General features: G+C 41.7%; 2 protein-coding genes across 2 annotated transcripts; both read left to right on the top strand.

Moving 5' to 3' along the window:
• Window positions 1-1,816: 1,816 nt before the first annotated feature.
• Window positions 1,817-3,505, top strand: LOC139296068 (tripartite motif-containing protein 16-like). Its single transcript, XM_070918353.1, has one exon. The coding sequence runs from the start codon at window positions 1,835-1,837 to the stop codon at window positions 3,503-3,505; it is 1,671 nt and encodes a 556-aa protein (XP_070774454.1). The 5' UTR covers window positions 1,817-1,834.
• Window positions 3,506-6,565: 3,060 nt separating this feature from the next.
• Window positions 6,566-8,267, top strand: LOC139296490 (tripartite motif-containing protein 16-like). Its single transcript, XM_070918900.1, has one exon. The coding sequence runs from the start codon at window positions 6,591-6,593 to the stop codon at window positions 8,265-8,267; it is 1,677 nt and encodes a 558-aa protein (XP_070775001.1). The 5' UTR covers window positions 6,566-6,590.
• The last annotated feature ends 8,414 nt before the right edge of the window (window positions 8,268-16,681 follow it).

Genomic DNA, 16,681 nt, shown 5'->3' with positions numbered 1-16,681 from the left:
CTTCATAACCATCATCATCATCACCATCATAACATCACCATCATCATCATCATCATCATCATAACATCATCATCATCATCACCACCATAACCATCGTAACATCACCATCATCATCACCATCATCATAACCATCACCATCATAACATCACCATCATCATCATCATCATCATCATCATCATCATCATAACCATAACCATCACCATCTTTATCACCGTCATAACCATCATCATCATAACCATCACCATCATCATCATCATCATCACCACCACCATCACCATGATCACCATCATAACCATCACTATCATCATCATCACCAATATCATCACTATCATCCTCACCATCATCATAACCGTCATCACCATCACCGTCATCACCATCACCATCATCATGACCGTCATCCTCATCATCACATCATCATCATCATCATCATCACCATCATCATCATCATCATAACATCACCATAATCACGTCATCATCATCATCAAAATCATCATCATCACCATAATCATCATAACATCACCATCATCACCACCATCATCACTATCATCATCATCATCATCGCCATCATCATCACCGTCATAACCATCATCATCATAACCATCTCAATCACCATCATCATCACCATCAGAACATCAACATCATCATAACCATCATCATTACCATAATGACCATCATCCTCAACATCATCATGACCGTCATCATCATCATCACCATCATCATCACAACCATAACCATCACCATCATAACATCACCACCATCATCATCATCATAACCATCATCATTACCATAATAACCATCATCCTCACCATCATCATGACCGTCATCGCCATCATCATCATCATCACCATCATCACAATCATAACCATCACCATGAGAACATCACCATCATCATCATCATCATCATCATCACGATAACGATCGTAACATCACCATCTTCATAACCATCATCATCATCATCAACATTGTCACAATCATAACCATCACCATCATAACATCACCATCACCATCATCATCATCATCATCATCATAACATCATCATCATCATCACCACCATAACCATTGTAACATCACCATCTTCGTAACCATCATCATCATCACTATTATCACCATCATAACATCACCATCATAACATCACCATCATCATCATCATCATCATCATCATCATCATAATCATCATCACCATCACCATCACCATCATCAACATCACCATCATCATCATCACCATCATCATCATCATCATCATCATCATCAACATCACCATCATCAACATCTTCATCATCATCATCACCATCATCATCATAACATCATCATCATCATCATCATCATCATCACCACCACCACCAGGACAGTGCTGATGAAGGAGGAGCGTCTGCAGCGTCCTCTGTGAACACGCTGCCATCTTGTGGCCCTTCACTCTCATCAGGACCAACTGAGGCTGAATTCATACGTTTTGAGAATCAAAAGTCATTTTAAAGATCTCTTTTTCCACCTGAAAGATTTTGTTGTCAAATATCGTACAGCTGAAGATGGGAAAAAATACATTTATGATGTTTTGCAAACAAAAGCAGTTTAATTCAAATGACTTAACCCTTTCAACAGCCCTCCCTCCTCTTCCTCCTCTCAAACACAGCGAGCTCCACTCTGTCCATATATTTCCCTGTTCCCTCCCCTTCAGATCTACAGTTTGAAGACGGGTGGAGCCAACATGGTGGTGAAGTGACGGAGCTGACAGGCCCCATTCACTGCAGAGACACATGCTGTTTAGATCAGAGCTCAAACTACTTTCACTTCTAAGAAGGTGAAACTCAGACAGTCGCTGCGACTGAGAGGCGAAATGGCGCAGAAAGGAGCTCAGCTGGACCGGGAAACCTTCTCTTGTTCGATGTGTCTGGATCTACTGAAGGATCCGGTGACTATTCCCTGTGGACACAGCTACTGCATGAGCTGTATTAAAAGCTTCTGGGATGAAGAGGACGAGAAGAAAACCCACAGTTGCCCTCAGTGTAGGCAGACCTTCACACCGAGGCCTGTCCTGGTGAAAAACAACACGTTAGCAGATTTAGTGGAGGAACTGAAGAAGACTGGACTCCAAGCTGCTCTTGCTGATCACAGCTATGCTAGACCTGAAGATGTGGCCTGTGATTTCTGCACTGGGAGAAAACTGAAAGCCCTCAAGTCCTGTCTGGTCTGTCTGGTCTCTTACTGTGAGGAACACCTTCAGCCTCATTATGATGTACCTCCATTCAAGAAACACAAGCTGGTGGAGCCCTCCGAGAAGCTCCAGGAGAACATCTGCTCTCGTCATGATGAGGTGATGAAGATGTTCTGCCGTACTGATCAGCAGTGTATCTGTTATCTCTGCTCTGTGGATGAACATAAAGGCCACGACACAGTCTCAGCTGCAGCAGAAAGGACTGAGAGGCAGAGAGAGCTCGAGGTGAGTCGACAAAACATCCAGCAGAGAATCCAGGACAGAGAGAAAGATGTGAAGCTGCTTCCACAGGAGGTGGAGGCTATCAATTGCTCTGCTGATAAAGCAGTGGAGGACAGCGAGAAGATCTTCACTGAGCTGATCCGTCTCATCCAGAAAAGAAGCTCTGATGTGGAGCAGCAGGTCAGATCCAAGCAGGAAACTGAAGTGAGTCAAGTCAAAGAGCTTCAGGAGAAGCTGCAGCAGGAGGTCACTGAGCTGAAGAGGAAAGACGCTGAGCTGAAGCAGCTCTCACACACAGATCACAACCACTTTCTACACAACTACCCCTCCCTGTCACGACTCAGAGAGTCTAAAGACTCATCCAGCATCAATATCCGTCCTCTGAGATACTTTGAGGATGTGACAGCGGCTCTGTCAGAAGTCAGAGATCAACTACAAGACGTTCTGAGAGAGACATGGACAAACATCTCACTGAGAGTGACTGAAGTGGATGTTTTACTGCCACAACCAGAGCCCAAGACCAGAGCTGAGTTCTTAAAATATTCACGTGAAATCACACTGGATCCAAACACAGCAAACACAAAGCTGTTATTATCTGAGGGGAACAGAAAAGGAACAGCAATGAGTCAACATCAGTCTTACTCTAGTCACCCAGAAAGATTCACTGCATGGTTTCAGGTCCTGAGTAGAGAGAGTCTGACTGGACGTTGTTACTGGGAGGTGGAGTGGAGCGGGACAGGAGTTAACGTAGCAGTCGCATACAAGAATATCAGCAGAGCAGCGAGCTGGAATCATTGTAGATTTGGATTCAATGACAAATCTTGGGCGTTATATTGTCACATAAACAGTTATAACTTTTGGTACAACAATGTCCAAACTCCCATCTCAGGTCCTCCGTCCTCCAGAGTAGGAGTGTACCTGGATCACCGTGCAGGTATTCTGTCCTTCTACAGCATCTCTGAAACCATGACTCTCCTCAACAGAGTCCAGACCACATTCACTCAGCCTCTCTATGCTGGACTTCAGTTTTCTCACATTAATGACGCTGCTGAGTTCTGTAAAGTCAAATAGTCAGAAGTCATTTCAGGGACAGTTTGTTAAATTCTGCGTTTTAACTCTTGAACTTATTTTGTCTCCTTGGTTGTTGCTGAGAGCTGATTGTTGTGGCATTTCTTCACTGCACAGAGATCACCTGTCAATCAAACATTATGGGTGGTACTTTGCCATCTTCTCATTAGTTGTTGTGTAAATATCTGAGTTTCTTTAGGTGGCGCTCCTTCCTGTGTCTGTTTAGCCATGGAGGCTATCACTGCTCATGATGATTTCTGTTGACCTGAACTGACGTTTCTCTGCAGGAAAATGTGAACTTCTCTGACTCTAAATGTGTGTTGAATATTTATATTGATGTATTTTTATGTTGTTGTTTCTCTTCCACTGCATGTGTCTCAAGAGAGAAAGCTCCAGACCTTCCTGTGTCGAAGATATTTTGTTCTCTTTTTGTAAATGTATAAAGAAATCTATAATTACGATTACATTCATTTGTTTGGCAGACCAAATGTTGTTGTTGTTGTTGTTGTTGTTGTTGTTGTTATTGTTGTTGTCCACATATAAATGAAGGACTATGAGTTATTATAAAACTGTAATCATCATGATCATAATCAATAAGGAGATCATTGATTATTTTCTTTTTCATAGCTGAGATTCTGGTCAAACAAACTGATTGTGTGGATGAAGTGAATCTGTACATGAAATCATTGGACAGACTTGACTGATGGGATGTGTCAACAAACTGAAGGTTTACATCATGAATAAACAAACATGAACAAAGTATTTTCTTCTGGTCTTCATTCCAGGGTATCATACAAAGCTGATGGAGAAAATGTGAAACTAACATGAGAGTTTAACTGAGGCAGTTTTCCTCCTGAAACACCACAAAGTACCGTGTTCATGTTCAGAGCAGAAGAGCGTTTGTCAGTCAGTCTCTGTCCTTTCAACTTTCCTCACTGAAACATCTTTGTCACAGAGAAACGAGCAGAGATTTCTCACTTGTTGCTTGTTATAACCAACATTTTGTTTGTGCACCTAGTCAATAAAGAGGATTTATTACACAGATTTATCTGTGTCAGTCCTGACACACATAAGAGAACAGATATTGTGTTGTTGTGGACTTGATTTCATTTCATTTATTGTTATGTTGATTTTCATGAAGATGAAGCTTCAGAATGAGACTGTCATGTTGGTCCAGACGATCCTGGGTTGTAAAGTTTTCATCCAGACTTGAGTCAAACTTCTAGTGACACATTTTGTCCAGGATGTAATCTGTCAATCCACAAAACAGCCTGCTGTGCTGAAGAAATGCATCTGAAACAGTCATGATTAGAGTTCCTGATAGCTGTGATTGGAACGAAAGACAACAAACAAAAAATGTACAATCAGACAACCTGCCCACCCTGCCGAGTGCAGCACAATTCAAACTCCGCACACCCAAACTACAAATAAAAAAAGTTAAAGAAAAATATTTCCAAAAGCACAACATTACGTTTTTTTATATCCTACATCCAGCTCCAGCATAAGCAACACCATCATCATCACCACCATAACCATCGTAACATCACCATCATCATAACCGTCATCACCATCATAACCATCTCAATCACCATCACCATCATCATAACCATCACCATCATAACAGCACCATCATCATCATCATCATCATCACCATCATAACCATCATCATCATCACCGTCATAACCATCATCATCATAACCATCACCATCATCACCATCACCATCACCATCATCATGACCGTCATCCTCATCATCACATCATCATCATCATCATCATCATCATCATCACCATAACCATCATAACATCACCATCATCACCACCATCATCACCATCATCATCATCATCATCATCATCATCGCCATCATCATCACCGTCATAACCATCATCATCATAACCATCTCAATCACCATCACCATCATAACATCATCACCATCATCATCATCATAACCATCATCATTACCATAATAACCATCATCCTCACCATCATCATGACCGTCATCGCCATCATCATCATCATCACCATCATCACAATCATAACCATCACCATGAGAACATCACCATCATCATCATCATCACCATAACCATCGTAACATCACCATCTTCATAACCATAATCATCATCATCATCACCATTGTCACAATCATAACCATCATAACATCACCATCACCATCATCATCATCATCATCATAACATCATCATCATCATCACCACCATAACCATTGTCACATCACCATCTTCATAACCATCATCATCATCATCATCATCATCATCATCACTATTATCACCATCATAACATCACCATCACCATCATCATAACATCATCATCATCACCATCACCATCATCATAACATCATCATCGTCATCATCATCATCTTCATCATCATCATCAACATCACCATCACCATCACCATCATCATCATCATAACATCATCATAACATCACCATCACCATCATCATAACATCATCATCATCATCATCATCACCATCATCATCATCATCATCAACATCACCATCACCATCATCATCATCATAACATCATCATAACATCACCATCATCATCATCATCATCATCATCATCATCATCACCACCACCACCAGGACAGTGCTGATGAAGGAGGAGCATCTGCAGCGTCCTCTGTGAACACGCTGCCATCTTGTGGCTCTTCACTCTCATCAGGACCAACTGAGGCTGAATTCATACGTTTTGAGAATCAAAAGTCATTTTAAAGATCTCTTCTTCCACCTGAAAGATTTTGTTGTCAAATATCGTACAGCTGAAGATGGGAAAAAATACATTTATGATGTTTTGCAAACAAAAGCAGTTTAATTCAAATGACTTAACCCTTTCAACAGCCCTCCCTCCTCTTCCTCCTCTCAAACACAGCGAGCTCCACTCTGTCCATATATTTCCCTGTTCCCTCCCCTTCAGATCTACAGTTTGAAGACGGGTGGAGCCAACATGGTGGTGAAGTGACGGAGCTGACAGGCCCCATTCAGTGCAGAGACACATGCTGTTTAGATCAGAGCTCAAACTACTTTCACTTCTAAGAAGGTGAAACTCAGACAGTCGCTGCGACTGAGAGGTGAAATGGCGCAGAAAGGAGCTCAGCTGGACCGGGAAACCTTCTCTTGTTCGATGTGTCTGGATCTACTGAAGGATCCGGTGACTATTCCCTGTGGACACAGCTACTGCATGAGCTGTATTAAAAGCTTCTGGGATGAAGAGGACGAGAAGAAAACCCACAGCTGCCCTCAGTGTAGGCAGACCTTCACACCGAGGCCTGTCCTGGTGAAAAACACCACGTTAGCAGTTTTAGTGGAGGAACTGAAGAAGACTGGACTCCAAGCTGCTCCTGCTGATCACGGCTATGCTGGACCTGAAGATGTGGCCTGTGATTTCTGCACTGGGAGAAAACTGAAAGCCCTCAAGTCCTGTCTGGTCTGTCTGGTCTCTTACTGTGAGGAACACCTTCAGCCTCATTATGATGTACCTCCATTCAAGAAACACAAGCTGGTGGAGCCCTCCGAGAAGCTCCAGGAGAACATCTGCTCTCGTCATGATGAGGTGATGAAGATGTTCTGCCGTACTGATCAGCAGTGTATCTGTTATCTCTGCTCTGTGGATGAACATAAAGGCCACGACACAGTCTCAGCTGCAGCAGAAAGGACTGAGAGGCAGAGAGAGCTCGAGGTGAGTCGACAAAACATCCAGCAGAGAATCCAGGACAGAGAGAAAGATGTGAAACTGCTTCAACAGCAGGTGGAGGCTATCAATCGCTCTGCTGATAAAGCAGTGGAGGACAGTGAGAAGATCTTTACTGAGCTGATCCGTCTCATCCAGAAAAGAAGCTCTGATGTGGAGCAGCAGGTCAGATCCAAGCAGGAAACTGAAGTGAGTCGAGTCAAAGAGCTTCAGGAGAAGCTGCAGCAGGAGGTCACTGAGCTGAAGAGGAAAGACGCTGAGCTGAAGCAGCTCTCACACACAGAGGATCACAACCACTTTCTACACAACTACCCCTCCCTGTCACGAGTCAGAGAGTCTACAGACTCATCCAGCATCAATATCCGTCCTCTGAGATACTTTGAGGATGTGACAGCGGCTCTGTCAGAAGTCAGAGATCAACTACAGGACGTTCTGAGAGAGAAAAGGACAAACATCTCACTGAGAGTGACTGAAGTGGATGTTTTACTGCCACAACCAGAGCCCAAGACCAGAGCTGAGTTCTTAAAATATTCACGTGAAATCACACTGGATCCAAACACAGCAAACACAAAGCTGTTATTATCTGAGGGGAACAGAAAAGCAACAGTAATGAGTGAACAACAGTCTTATTCTAGTCACCCAGACAGATTCACTGCATGGTTTCAGGTCCTGAGTAGAGAGAGTCTGACTGGACGTTGTTACTGGGAGGTGGAGTGGAGCGGGACAGGAGTTAACGTAGCAGTCGCATACAAGAATATCAGCAGAGCAGGGAGGTCAGATGAATGTGTATTTGGATATAATGACAAATCTTGGGCGTTAAGATGTGACAAAAACAGTTATAACTTTTGGTACAACAGAGTCCAAACTCCCATCTCAGGTCCTCGGTCCTCCAGAGTAGGAGTGTACCTGGATCACCGTGGAGGTATTCTGTCCTTCTTCAGCATCTCTGAAACCATGACTCTCCTCCACAGAGTCCAGACTACATTCACTCAGCCTCTCTATGCTGGACTTTGGTTTTACTCCTTTTCTGGAAACACGGCTGAGTTCTGTAAAGTCAAATAGTCAGAAGTCATTTCAGGGACAGTTTGTTAAATTCTGCCTTTTAACTCTTGAACTTATTTTGTCTCCTTGTTTGTTGCTGAGAGCTGATTGTTGTGGCATTTCTTCACTGCACAGAGATCACCTGTCAATCAAACATTATGGGTGGTACTTTGCCATCTTCTCATTAGTTGTTGTGTAAATGTCTGAGTTTCTTTAGGTGGCGCTCCTTCCTGTGTCTGTTTAGCCATGGAGGCTATCACTGCTCATGATGATTTCTGTTGACCTGAACTGACGTTTCTCTGCAGGAAAATGTGAACTTCTCTGACTCTAAATGTGTGTTGAATATTTATATTGATGTATTTGTATGTTGTTGTTTCTCTTCCACTGCATGTGTCTCAAGAGAGAAAACTCCAGACCTTCCTGTGTCGAAGATATTTTGTTCTCTTTTTGTAAATGTATAAAGAAATCTATAATTACGATTACATTCATTTGTTTGGCAGACCAAATGTTGTTGTTGTTGTTGTTGACATATAAATGAGGGACTTTGAGTCATTATAAAACTGTAATCATCATGATCATAATCAGTAAGGAGATCATTGATTATTTTCTTTTTCATAGCTGAGATTCTGGTCAAACAAACTGATTGTGTGGATGAAGTGAATCTGTACATGAAATCATTGGACAGACTTTACTGATGGGATGTGTGAACAAACTGAAGGTTTACATCATGAATAAACAAACATGAACAAAGTATTTTCTTCTGGTCTTCATTCCAGGGTATCATACAAAGCTGATGGAGAAAATGTGAAAGTAACATGAGAGTTTAACTGAGGCAGTTTTCCCCTGAAACACCACAAAGTACCGTGTTCATGTTCAGAGCAGAAGAGCGTTTGTCAGTCAGTCTCTGTCCTTTCAACTTTCCTCACTGAAACATCTTTGTCACAGAGAAACGAGCAGAGTTTTCTGTCACTTGTTGCTTGTTATAACCAACATTTTGTTTGTGCCTTGGAAACTCTTCTCTACCATCTTTCCCGTGTGACCTGAATGCAGCATCAGTGTTACAGGGTGTGACTCCTGTGAACAAACTGACTCGGAGTGATATTACCTGTATTTAAATCTCTCTTTACTGATGTTGTTTAAAGCTGCCAGCTGCTGAAGTTTGGACATGTCTTTCTGCAGTGAACATCACAGCAGGTGAGCAACTGAAATGTGAAAACTGAACACAAGAGGGCGCCGTCATCCTGCTAACCAGGGATGTAGAGGAGGTTAAAGCTCCTCCACTCGGTCGACAGTTGTGGTTCAGAACATGCATCTCTGAGCTTCCCTCAGTGAACATGTGTACATTAGCGGTACATGTCATGTGTAGGTTGCGGTGACTTGTCTTGTTGCTTATTTTGGTCCCAAGTTTAAAACAAGGAAATGTGTTCTTTTCTGTAACGGTGCCAATATCCAGCTACTTCCTGAAAATGTTCTACTTTTGAAATATTCACATTTACTGCTTGAAACTCGGAACATTTATGTTCTCTTCAGGATGGATTGTAATCACATCAACCTAAGCTGCACTTTGTGTTGGGTGTTAATTAGCAAATGTTAGCATGCTAACACACTAAAATAAGATGAATATTATACCTGCTAACATTAGCATTTAGCTGAAAGCACCACTTTGGCTAGCGCTTTTAAATTGTACGTGTTTACATATGCAGATACTCATGATGCACTTCTGAACATGTTATGAATATTAACAATCCCTGTTTTGTAACTGCATCATATTATGTACTTTCCAAGCATTTAATGTTGTTAGTGCGAGCCTGAATGTACTGAACACAATGTGAACCTTGAACTCTTGAATGTATGGACTGCTGTTTATATGTATAATTATGTTCCATATTCATTTCAATCATATACAAACAAACTTCTAAAATTGGTCAAGAGAAAACACGCAAATCTACTAAATTAAAAAACATTAACATTTTTTCACAGAACTGCTCATAAAAAGCCACAAACGACACAGTGGCTCCTCAACAGTGCCTAAATCTTTATTTTTCAGTAAGCTACATTTTTTTCTCCAAATTAGACAGTTTTACATCATGACACAGAGTAACTTAAATTATCTATAGCTGACACGTACGCTTGATTCCAGTCTCGATGGAAGAATAGACCCAAAAAAAAAGAAGAAAAAAATCAAAACAAAAACAAAAAAAGAAGCCCTCTTGAACGCAACCTCCATTCCACATCTGTTAAAGGTGTCGTTAGGCAAAAATGATCTGTCCAAACCCCAACGCGATGGAGTCATCGATTGTCCACAGCTGTTAGCGTAGCATGGTGTTAATGAGTTAAACCACAGTGAGTTGATAAAGAGATCGAGTCTTGTTCCAGTCAGTTGCTGTGCATTCGTTATTATGTCTTTGAAAATAAAACACAACCACAAGGGGGTCCATTTTTACGACAAGATGCAACCCTTGAGGGGAAAAAAACAAAACAATGGCACTGTCAAAACGGGCGAAAAGGAAGGAGGAGACTGAGAGCTGAGGCGACCGACAGGCTGATATGAGGTGTGACGCTCCACGTAGAAGTCCATGAGAGAAAGGAGCTCCTCAAAACGCCACGAGAGCGTTCGCGTTAATGCCGGCGATGCAGGAGAGCCGTGCAGAACTCGCGGCCGTCTTACCGCCAAAATTGAGAGAACCCTTCGAAAGCGGTACCGTCCAGTCTGAGGTACCGCACTTCAGAAAGAGTCACCTTTGCATCGGTCTGGATTTCTGGGTGGTACATTTATTTATTCCACACATGCACACATTCACAGTTCAGGGATGCCCAGTTTGTAATCAGCGTCTGTGTTACGTCTCAAAGTTTGAGGTCAAACGTGCCTCGACCTCGGCACGGATCCACCGCAAGTTACAATGCACGGAAACCGCTCCTACAGTCAGTGGTGTCACATTGTAGATTTCTCCAGATGTGAGAAGTCTTTGATGGACTTTCAGTAACAAGAAAATCACATCTTAAAATAAAAACAAAAAACTAAAAGCCCGAGATGGCAAGCGCTCAGCTATGTACAGGTTAAACTGCCCAGTCAAGACAAAAACAACAGTTGTATAATGGCACAGTTATTGGTTTTCTTTGCCACATCAAAATGCAGTCCACATGTGATCAAATGGTTTGAACAGACATCTCAATCTGCGCATGTTAATATCCTGTATGTGCCAGAAAACTCGCTCTGAAACGCACATAAAAAAACTTAACTGTGATTCCAGTAGAGCCTCTGCTTCTGTCCTAAACTCCCCAAAAACAACAACAAAAAAGCCCAAAAGAAAATTATTTGTACATTTATTTCTCAGGAGAGGAAGTCATGAAAGCTGAGGAACATGAACAGCAAACCTCAAACAGATAAATCAGATGGAAAAAAAGGTGAAGACACAACAACACTGAGCAGGTTGCAACGTTTTTTGGCTGAGTGGAGGTCTCGTCCGGTACCTGCATCGACACTCGGGTGGGGAACTTTCAGCTCAACCTGCCGCAACAACAGCAAATCCAACATTTCACTTTATTTCCCAAAAAGTGTCTAAAGAAATGAGACCTTTGGTGTTGCCAAAATGTACAATTTGTCGCCGTCTCGCAGGAGGCTGCCGATGATCTCCCACCTCGAGTGTCGTGTGCTGTACAAGCTTAAGGTGTGAATGTTCTGAAATGTGCTTCAAATGTGCTTTACTGTGCTCCAGTTTGATATCGTCCACGGGCGTCACGCATCAGACCGCCTTGAAGCACAGCGTGTCTGAAGACAGAGGACAAAACTGGGACGTGTCCATCAGGCATCGCTCTTTTTAGCTCTCTTTTTAGCGAAAGGTAAGGTCGTACCGACATCCGTGTGCCGATACGTCGCGGCCATATAGAGAGAAGTCCTGCACAATTTTCTGTTTCTCTTTTGTTCCTCTAGACTGTTTCTTTCATGCGTCTGTCTGAAAAGCTAAAACAAGTTTCCTGTGGTTTTCTGTCCATAAGAGAAACAAGCAGCTTCTGTACAGTAAGATCCTAAAGTGACCCGTGGAAAACCTACTCGAACCCAAGGGACACGGGGACAATTACACCTGAAATCCAAATTGTGTTCGACCAGAAACAGGGAGAATATCAGCACCGAGAAGACATGACCACGATTTGGACCTGGCTTAAGCCTGATCCTGGGTCAGTCTCGGATACAAGGAACCGAGTGCACCTGTGAAGACCTCTACTGTGCAGGACAGTAAAATTTGAACGCCCCATTTCAACAAAGATGAAATTTACAAGCATGCAACATCTACATCTTCCAGGAGTCTTTGCTTTTCAGTATCGACCAAATTGTGTCGTAGCACAGAGCGTCACAAACTGTCAAGGACAAAGAGCTGGTGTCAATGTCTGGTCTGATTTGGGCAGTTCCCGATTCACCTCAAAATGCTGCCAATTTGTTCAACATTAAGTGAATAAGCTTATCCACTTTCTTTCCGAGAGTTAGAGGAAAAGGTCGATACCACAGATAGCACACAGCTGGCGCCACAACGTTAGCTTAGCATAAAGACTGGAAACGAGGGGGCAATCAGCTAGCCTGACTCTGTCCATGGACCAAAACTATGCATAGCAGCACCTGTAAAGCTCACCAATTAACACGCATCTCGTTTGTTTCATCTGTAAACAAACAGCAGTGTGAAAACAACAACTTGCTTGTGCCTGTTGGCAGTCAAAAAATAAAACCACAAACTGTCATTTTTACATGAATGTTTGTGTACGTATTAAGCAAACGAGATACGCGTTAATAATCAATGAGCTTTAGAGGTGTTGGCAGACACATTTCTAAACGTTGAACAGAGCCAGGCTAACTGTTCCCCTGTTTCTTGTCCTTGTACTAAGCTAAGCTAACCACATCCTGACTCCAGCTCTATACAGACATGAGAGAGAGAGAGAGAAGTATTGATCTTCTTGTTCCACTCTCAGAAAAAAGTAAGCAAACTTCCCAAAAGCAAATACTAAACGATACCCCGTCACCTTCAAAGACAGACAGAAAACCACAAATACTTTCAGCAAAACTGAAGAAACCCGCGATGAGAAACGACATTATCGTGCCGAGGTTCATCTTAAAAAGAGGCAGAACTTCAGCGCTCCATCGTCCCATTATTAATATTAACATTAGATATTGACTTGTCATGCTGCCCACCTCACGTGGACACAATGCAGTGTGATTATATACTGTTCAGTTGCATATGTATGAACATGTCATAACCATCATGGTATAATGATGTTGAGTATTAGTGTCATGGTCTACACGAGGCTACTTTCCCCCTGAAATTATTACAATTCTGTTGGAAAACATTAATATTTTTAAAGCATTTTTCTGTAGCTTTTATGTTACATCTATTAATTTTCTTGGTATTATAACAGTAGTATTTAAAGATGTCAAACATACCTTGCGTTAGTGGCTACTGCTGTTGCACAGTGACGACTAAACAGTCTGACATGTAGTGCTTTTTTTTTGCTAAACAGCTTCAGTATTCAAACTTCTAGATCCTTCTGCTCAAAAAAGAACAAAAAAAGCGAAAATGTCTGGGGGAAAAAAAATAACTTCCAGCGTAAACAGGAAAGAAAAAGAAGCCAGAGCTTTAAAGAGGATGTTGGTGGACACGCAGCTTTGTAAGGTTCATTGATAAGATGCTTGTCAGTACCACAGGCTCTTTCCAATTAGTGCACAGTGGGGGGGGGGGAAGGACACACCTGTACACCCAGGTGCAACACAGGTACGAAAAATGGAATGAAAGACAACAAACAAAAAATGTACAATCAGACAACCTGCCCACCCTGCCGAGTGCAGCACAATTCAAACTCCGCACACCCAAACTAAAAATAAAAAAAGTTAAAGAAAAATATTTCCAAAAGCACAACATTAAGTTTTTTTTATATCCTACATCCAGCTCGATAGCGACATTAATAGTTCAACAAGATCAATATATTTTTATAATCATTTTAAGGTACCTCTTATATTTTTCTGAGTATTTACAACTGTACAAGCAAAGCACACACTTCAAAGTGCACAAATTTAATACAGTATTGACTAGTTTTGCATTTACAAGGTTTATATTTTTCCCCCAAAAAAGACAACCTGAAACTATGAAACAAAAACAACAATCAAAATGATTCTTTTTCGTACATTTTACAAAAACAAAAAAAAGGGAAAAGAAAGAAAATGCTGCTAGATTTGTACTCTCTCTCTCTCTCTCTCTCTCTCAGTAAGACTTGTGACGTCTGGTACGACTAAATATTTTCCACGCGTCACGCTTCGTTAACATTTTGGGGATTTTTTTTTGAAAAGAAATAAACTCTATGCTTGTCTTGTATAAAAGTTAAGGCAAAGTCATTTTTCAAGTTTAAATAAAATTCAAGTTTCTCAAACACTGGATGGAAATTCTTTTACATTTTGCGTATATATAGAGACTTTGATGCATCTCTATTTTTTTCTTCTCCCTAAAAAGAAAACTTATTTCTCATGGAATAAACAGCATTGGTTTATAAATAAGTGGATATGGTACATTTGTCTCTTTTACCATTTCCACCAATGAGGAAAAAAGGGAAAATAATAATCGACCCATCCAAGTGCATCTCAGTCCTTCAAAAAATCCAAAAAATATATTTTTACCAAACTCAACATTTAGCATCCAAATCAAAAGCAGCTATGAGCAGGAGTACAGGCTTTTTAATGAAGCGTTCCCTTCTCCAGATGGGCTCCTGTTTTCTCTTAGTGGGATTACCCAGAATGCTTCTTGTTGCAGGAAGACTTTGGCAAGACATGTGAGGTCCCACGTCGTGTAGCTTTGTGCCCCCCCCCCCCCAAACAGATATTGTGTATAGTACAGTGGTTTTATTTCAAGGGAGTTTTGCATCTGAGGTGACAACTTTAAAAGATTAACCCAAGCACACGACTGATGAGCTGGGAGGGAAACTCACTTCAAGTCTGTTACGTCCCAAAAAAAACCTAACTTGTGACATTTCATAATTACAGTTTTATCATTCGGCTGTCATTTCGAGTGGTTTCAAAACTCGTATACCAATCATTTTTACTGTTTCACCAGCCAATTACATTTTCAGGATACAGTAGAACATCCATGACTTGGTTGGTTATCTGCCAAAGTGGCTGCTACAGTAGACAGACCTCCCAACCAAAGCTTACCAATCTGACCAACAAGTTCCATCCCAGCACCTGAATTCTTGCTACCTCACTCTGACGGTGGAATCAAAATGTTCCACCAGCTCCCAGACAAACAGCTGAAATGTTGCTTGATTAAGCCTGAACCACATCCAGTAGGCTCAAGGTGAGTGAAAGATGTAAACGGTTGTTTCCCTTTACTCTGTGCTTTACATTTAACTCTTGTCAGGTGCTATTTATGCCGAGAACACAGGAGTGAAGCAGTGAGAAGGACCGTGTGCTTTGGTCAATCTTTTCCAATTTTTTGGACTCAAATCAAAGTGTGCAAACTTGAACTAGAAGAAACTGACGAGGGAGCATGCTGACAGATAAACAAACAAAAACAGACTCTTGTGGTGAAGACTCGACGCTGAGGCAAAAGGAGAAGCTGAACCATCTTCACCCCGAGGATGATTTCCCTGATCCTGCTGTAAACCCACCTGCTCTCGTCTTCCTGTTAACGGTTTGTTAAACGTTTACATTTTTTAAAGGATGTCTGGTTCAACCCCGATCACGAGCCCCAACGGGACTCCCAACAAAATCTCTTTCACACTCCAACATGGCAAACTACATTCCAAAAAAACCCACTCATCATTTACCTTCATCGGTTTAGTTTTAGTAAAATATTCCAAAAATCCAAACCACTGCATTCCTATGAGAACCAACTCCTTTAGCAAAAAATAGAAATTACTATTAGCATCCGTAGCGAGCCGTCAAAAATATAACAAGCTGGACAACTCTGTAAAGTCACGTGACGCTGACATTGTTCCTTCACCAGTGTGTTCAACAGGCATCCACAAGGCAGAACAACAAAAACAAAAGGCTTCAGCGACTGTGTCAACAGAGGTGGTGTTGCTGGGTCCTGTTACAGCTGATTTGCTCCTGGAAAACTGAATTTGCATTTTTTTTTACTTTCCTCCATTACTTTGAGGTTCAATTCCCTTTTTCACTTCAGGCAGGATAATCTAAAACATTTGCCCTCTGAGTCAGAGAAAACCCTAACAGTGCAAATAAAGTTATCTAGTTTTTCTACATACAGTATCAGATGAGCTGTGGTAAGCAGTAATCCAGGATTCGACGTCTAGCACCATATCTAGAAGAAAGAACTAGGAACCTGCCACTGTCACCTCTCTGTACCAAAACTCTGCACTGAACTCTGAACTCGTGCCCCTTTTGATGCATTTTTAGCAGGAAACTAACACTTTTTGTCCCTTGAAGAGTCACGTTGTAAAGTCCG

The sequence above is a fragment of the Enoplosus armatus genome, chromosome 14 (genome assembly GCF_043641665.1).
Source record: "Enoplosus armatus isolate fEnoArm2 chromosome 14, fEnoArm2.hap1, whole genome shotgun sequence".
In the NCBI taxonomy this organism is placed as follows: domain Eukaryota; kingdom Metazoa; phylum Chordata; class Actinopteri; order Centrarchiformes; family Enoplosidae; genus Enoplosus; species Enoplosus armatus.
Note: the sequence above shows the minus strand (reverse complement) of the source record. Positions and strands in the feature narration are given on the sequence as shown.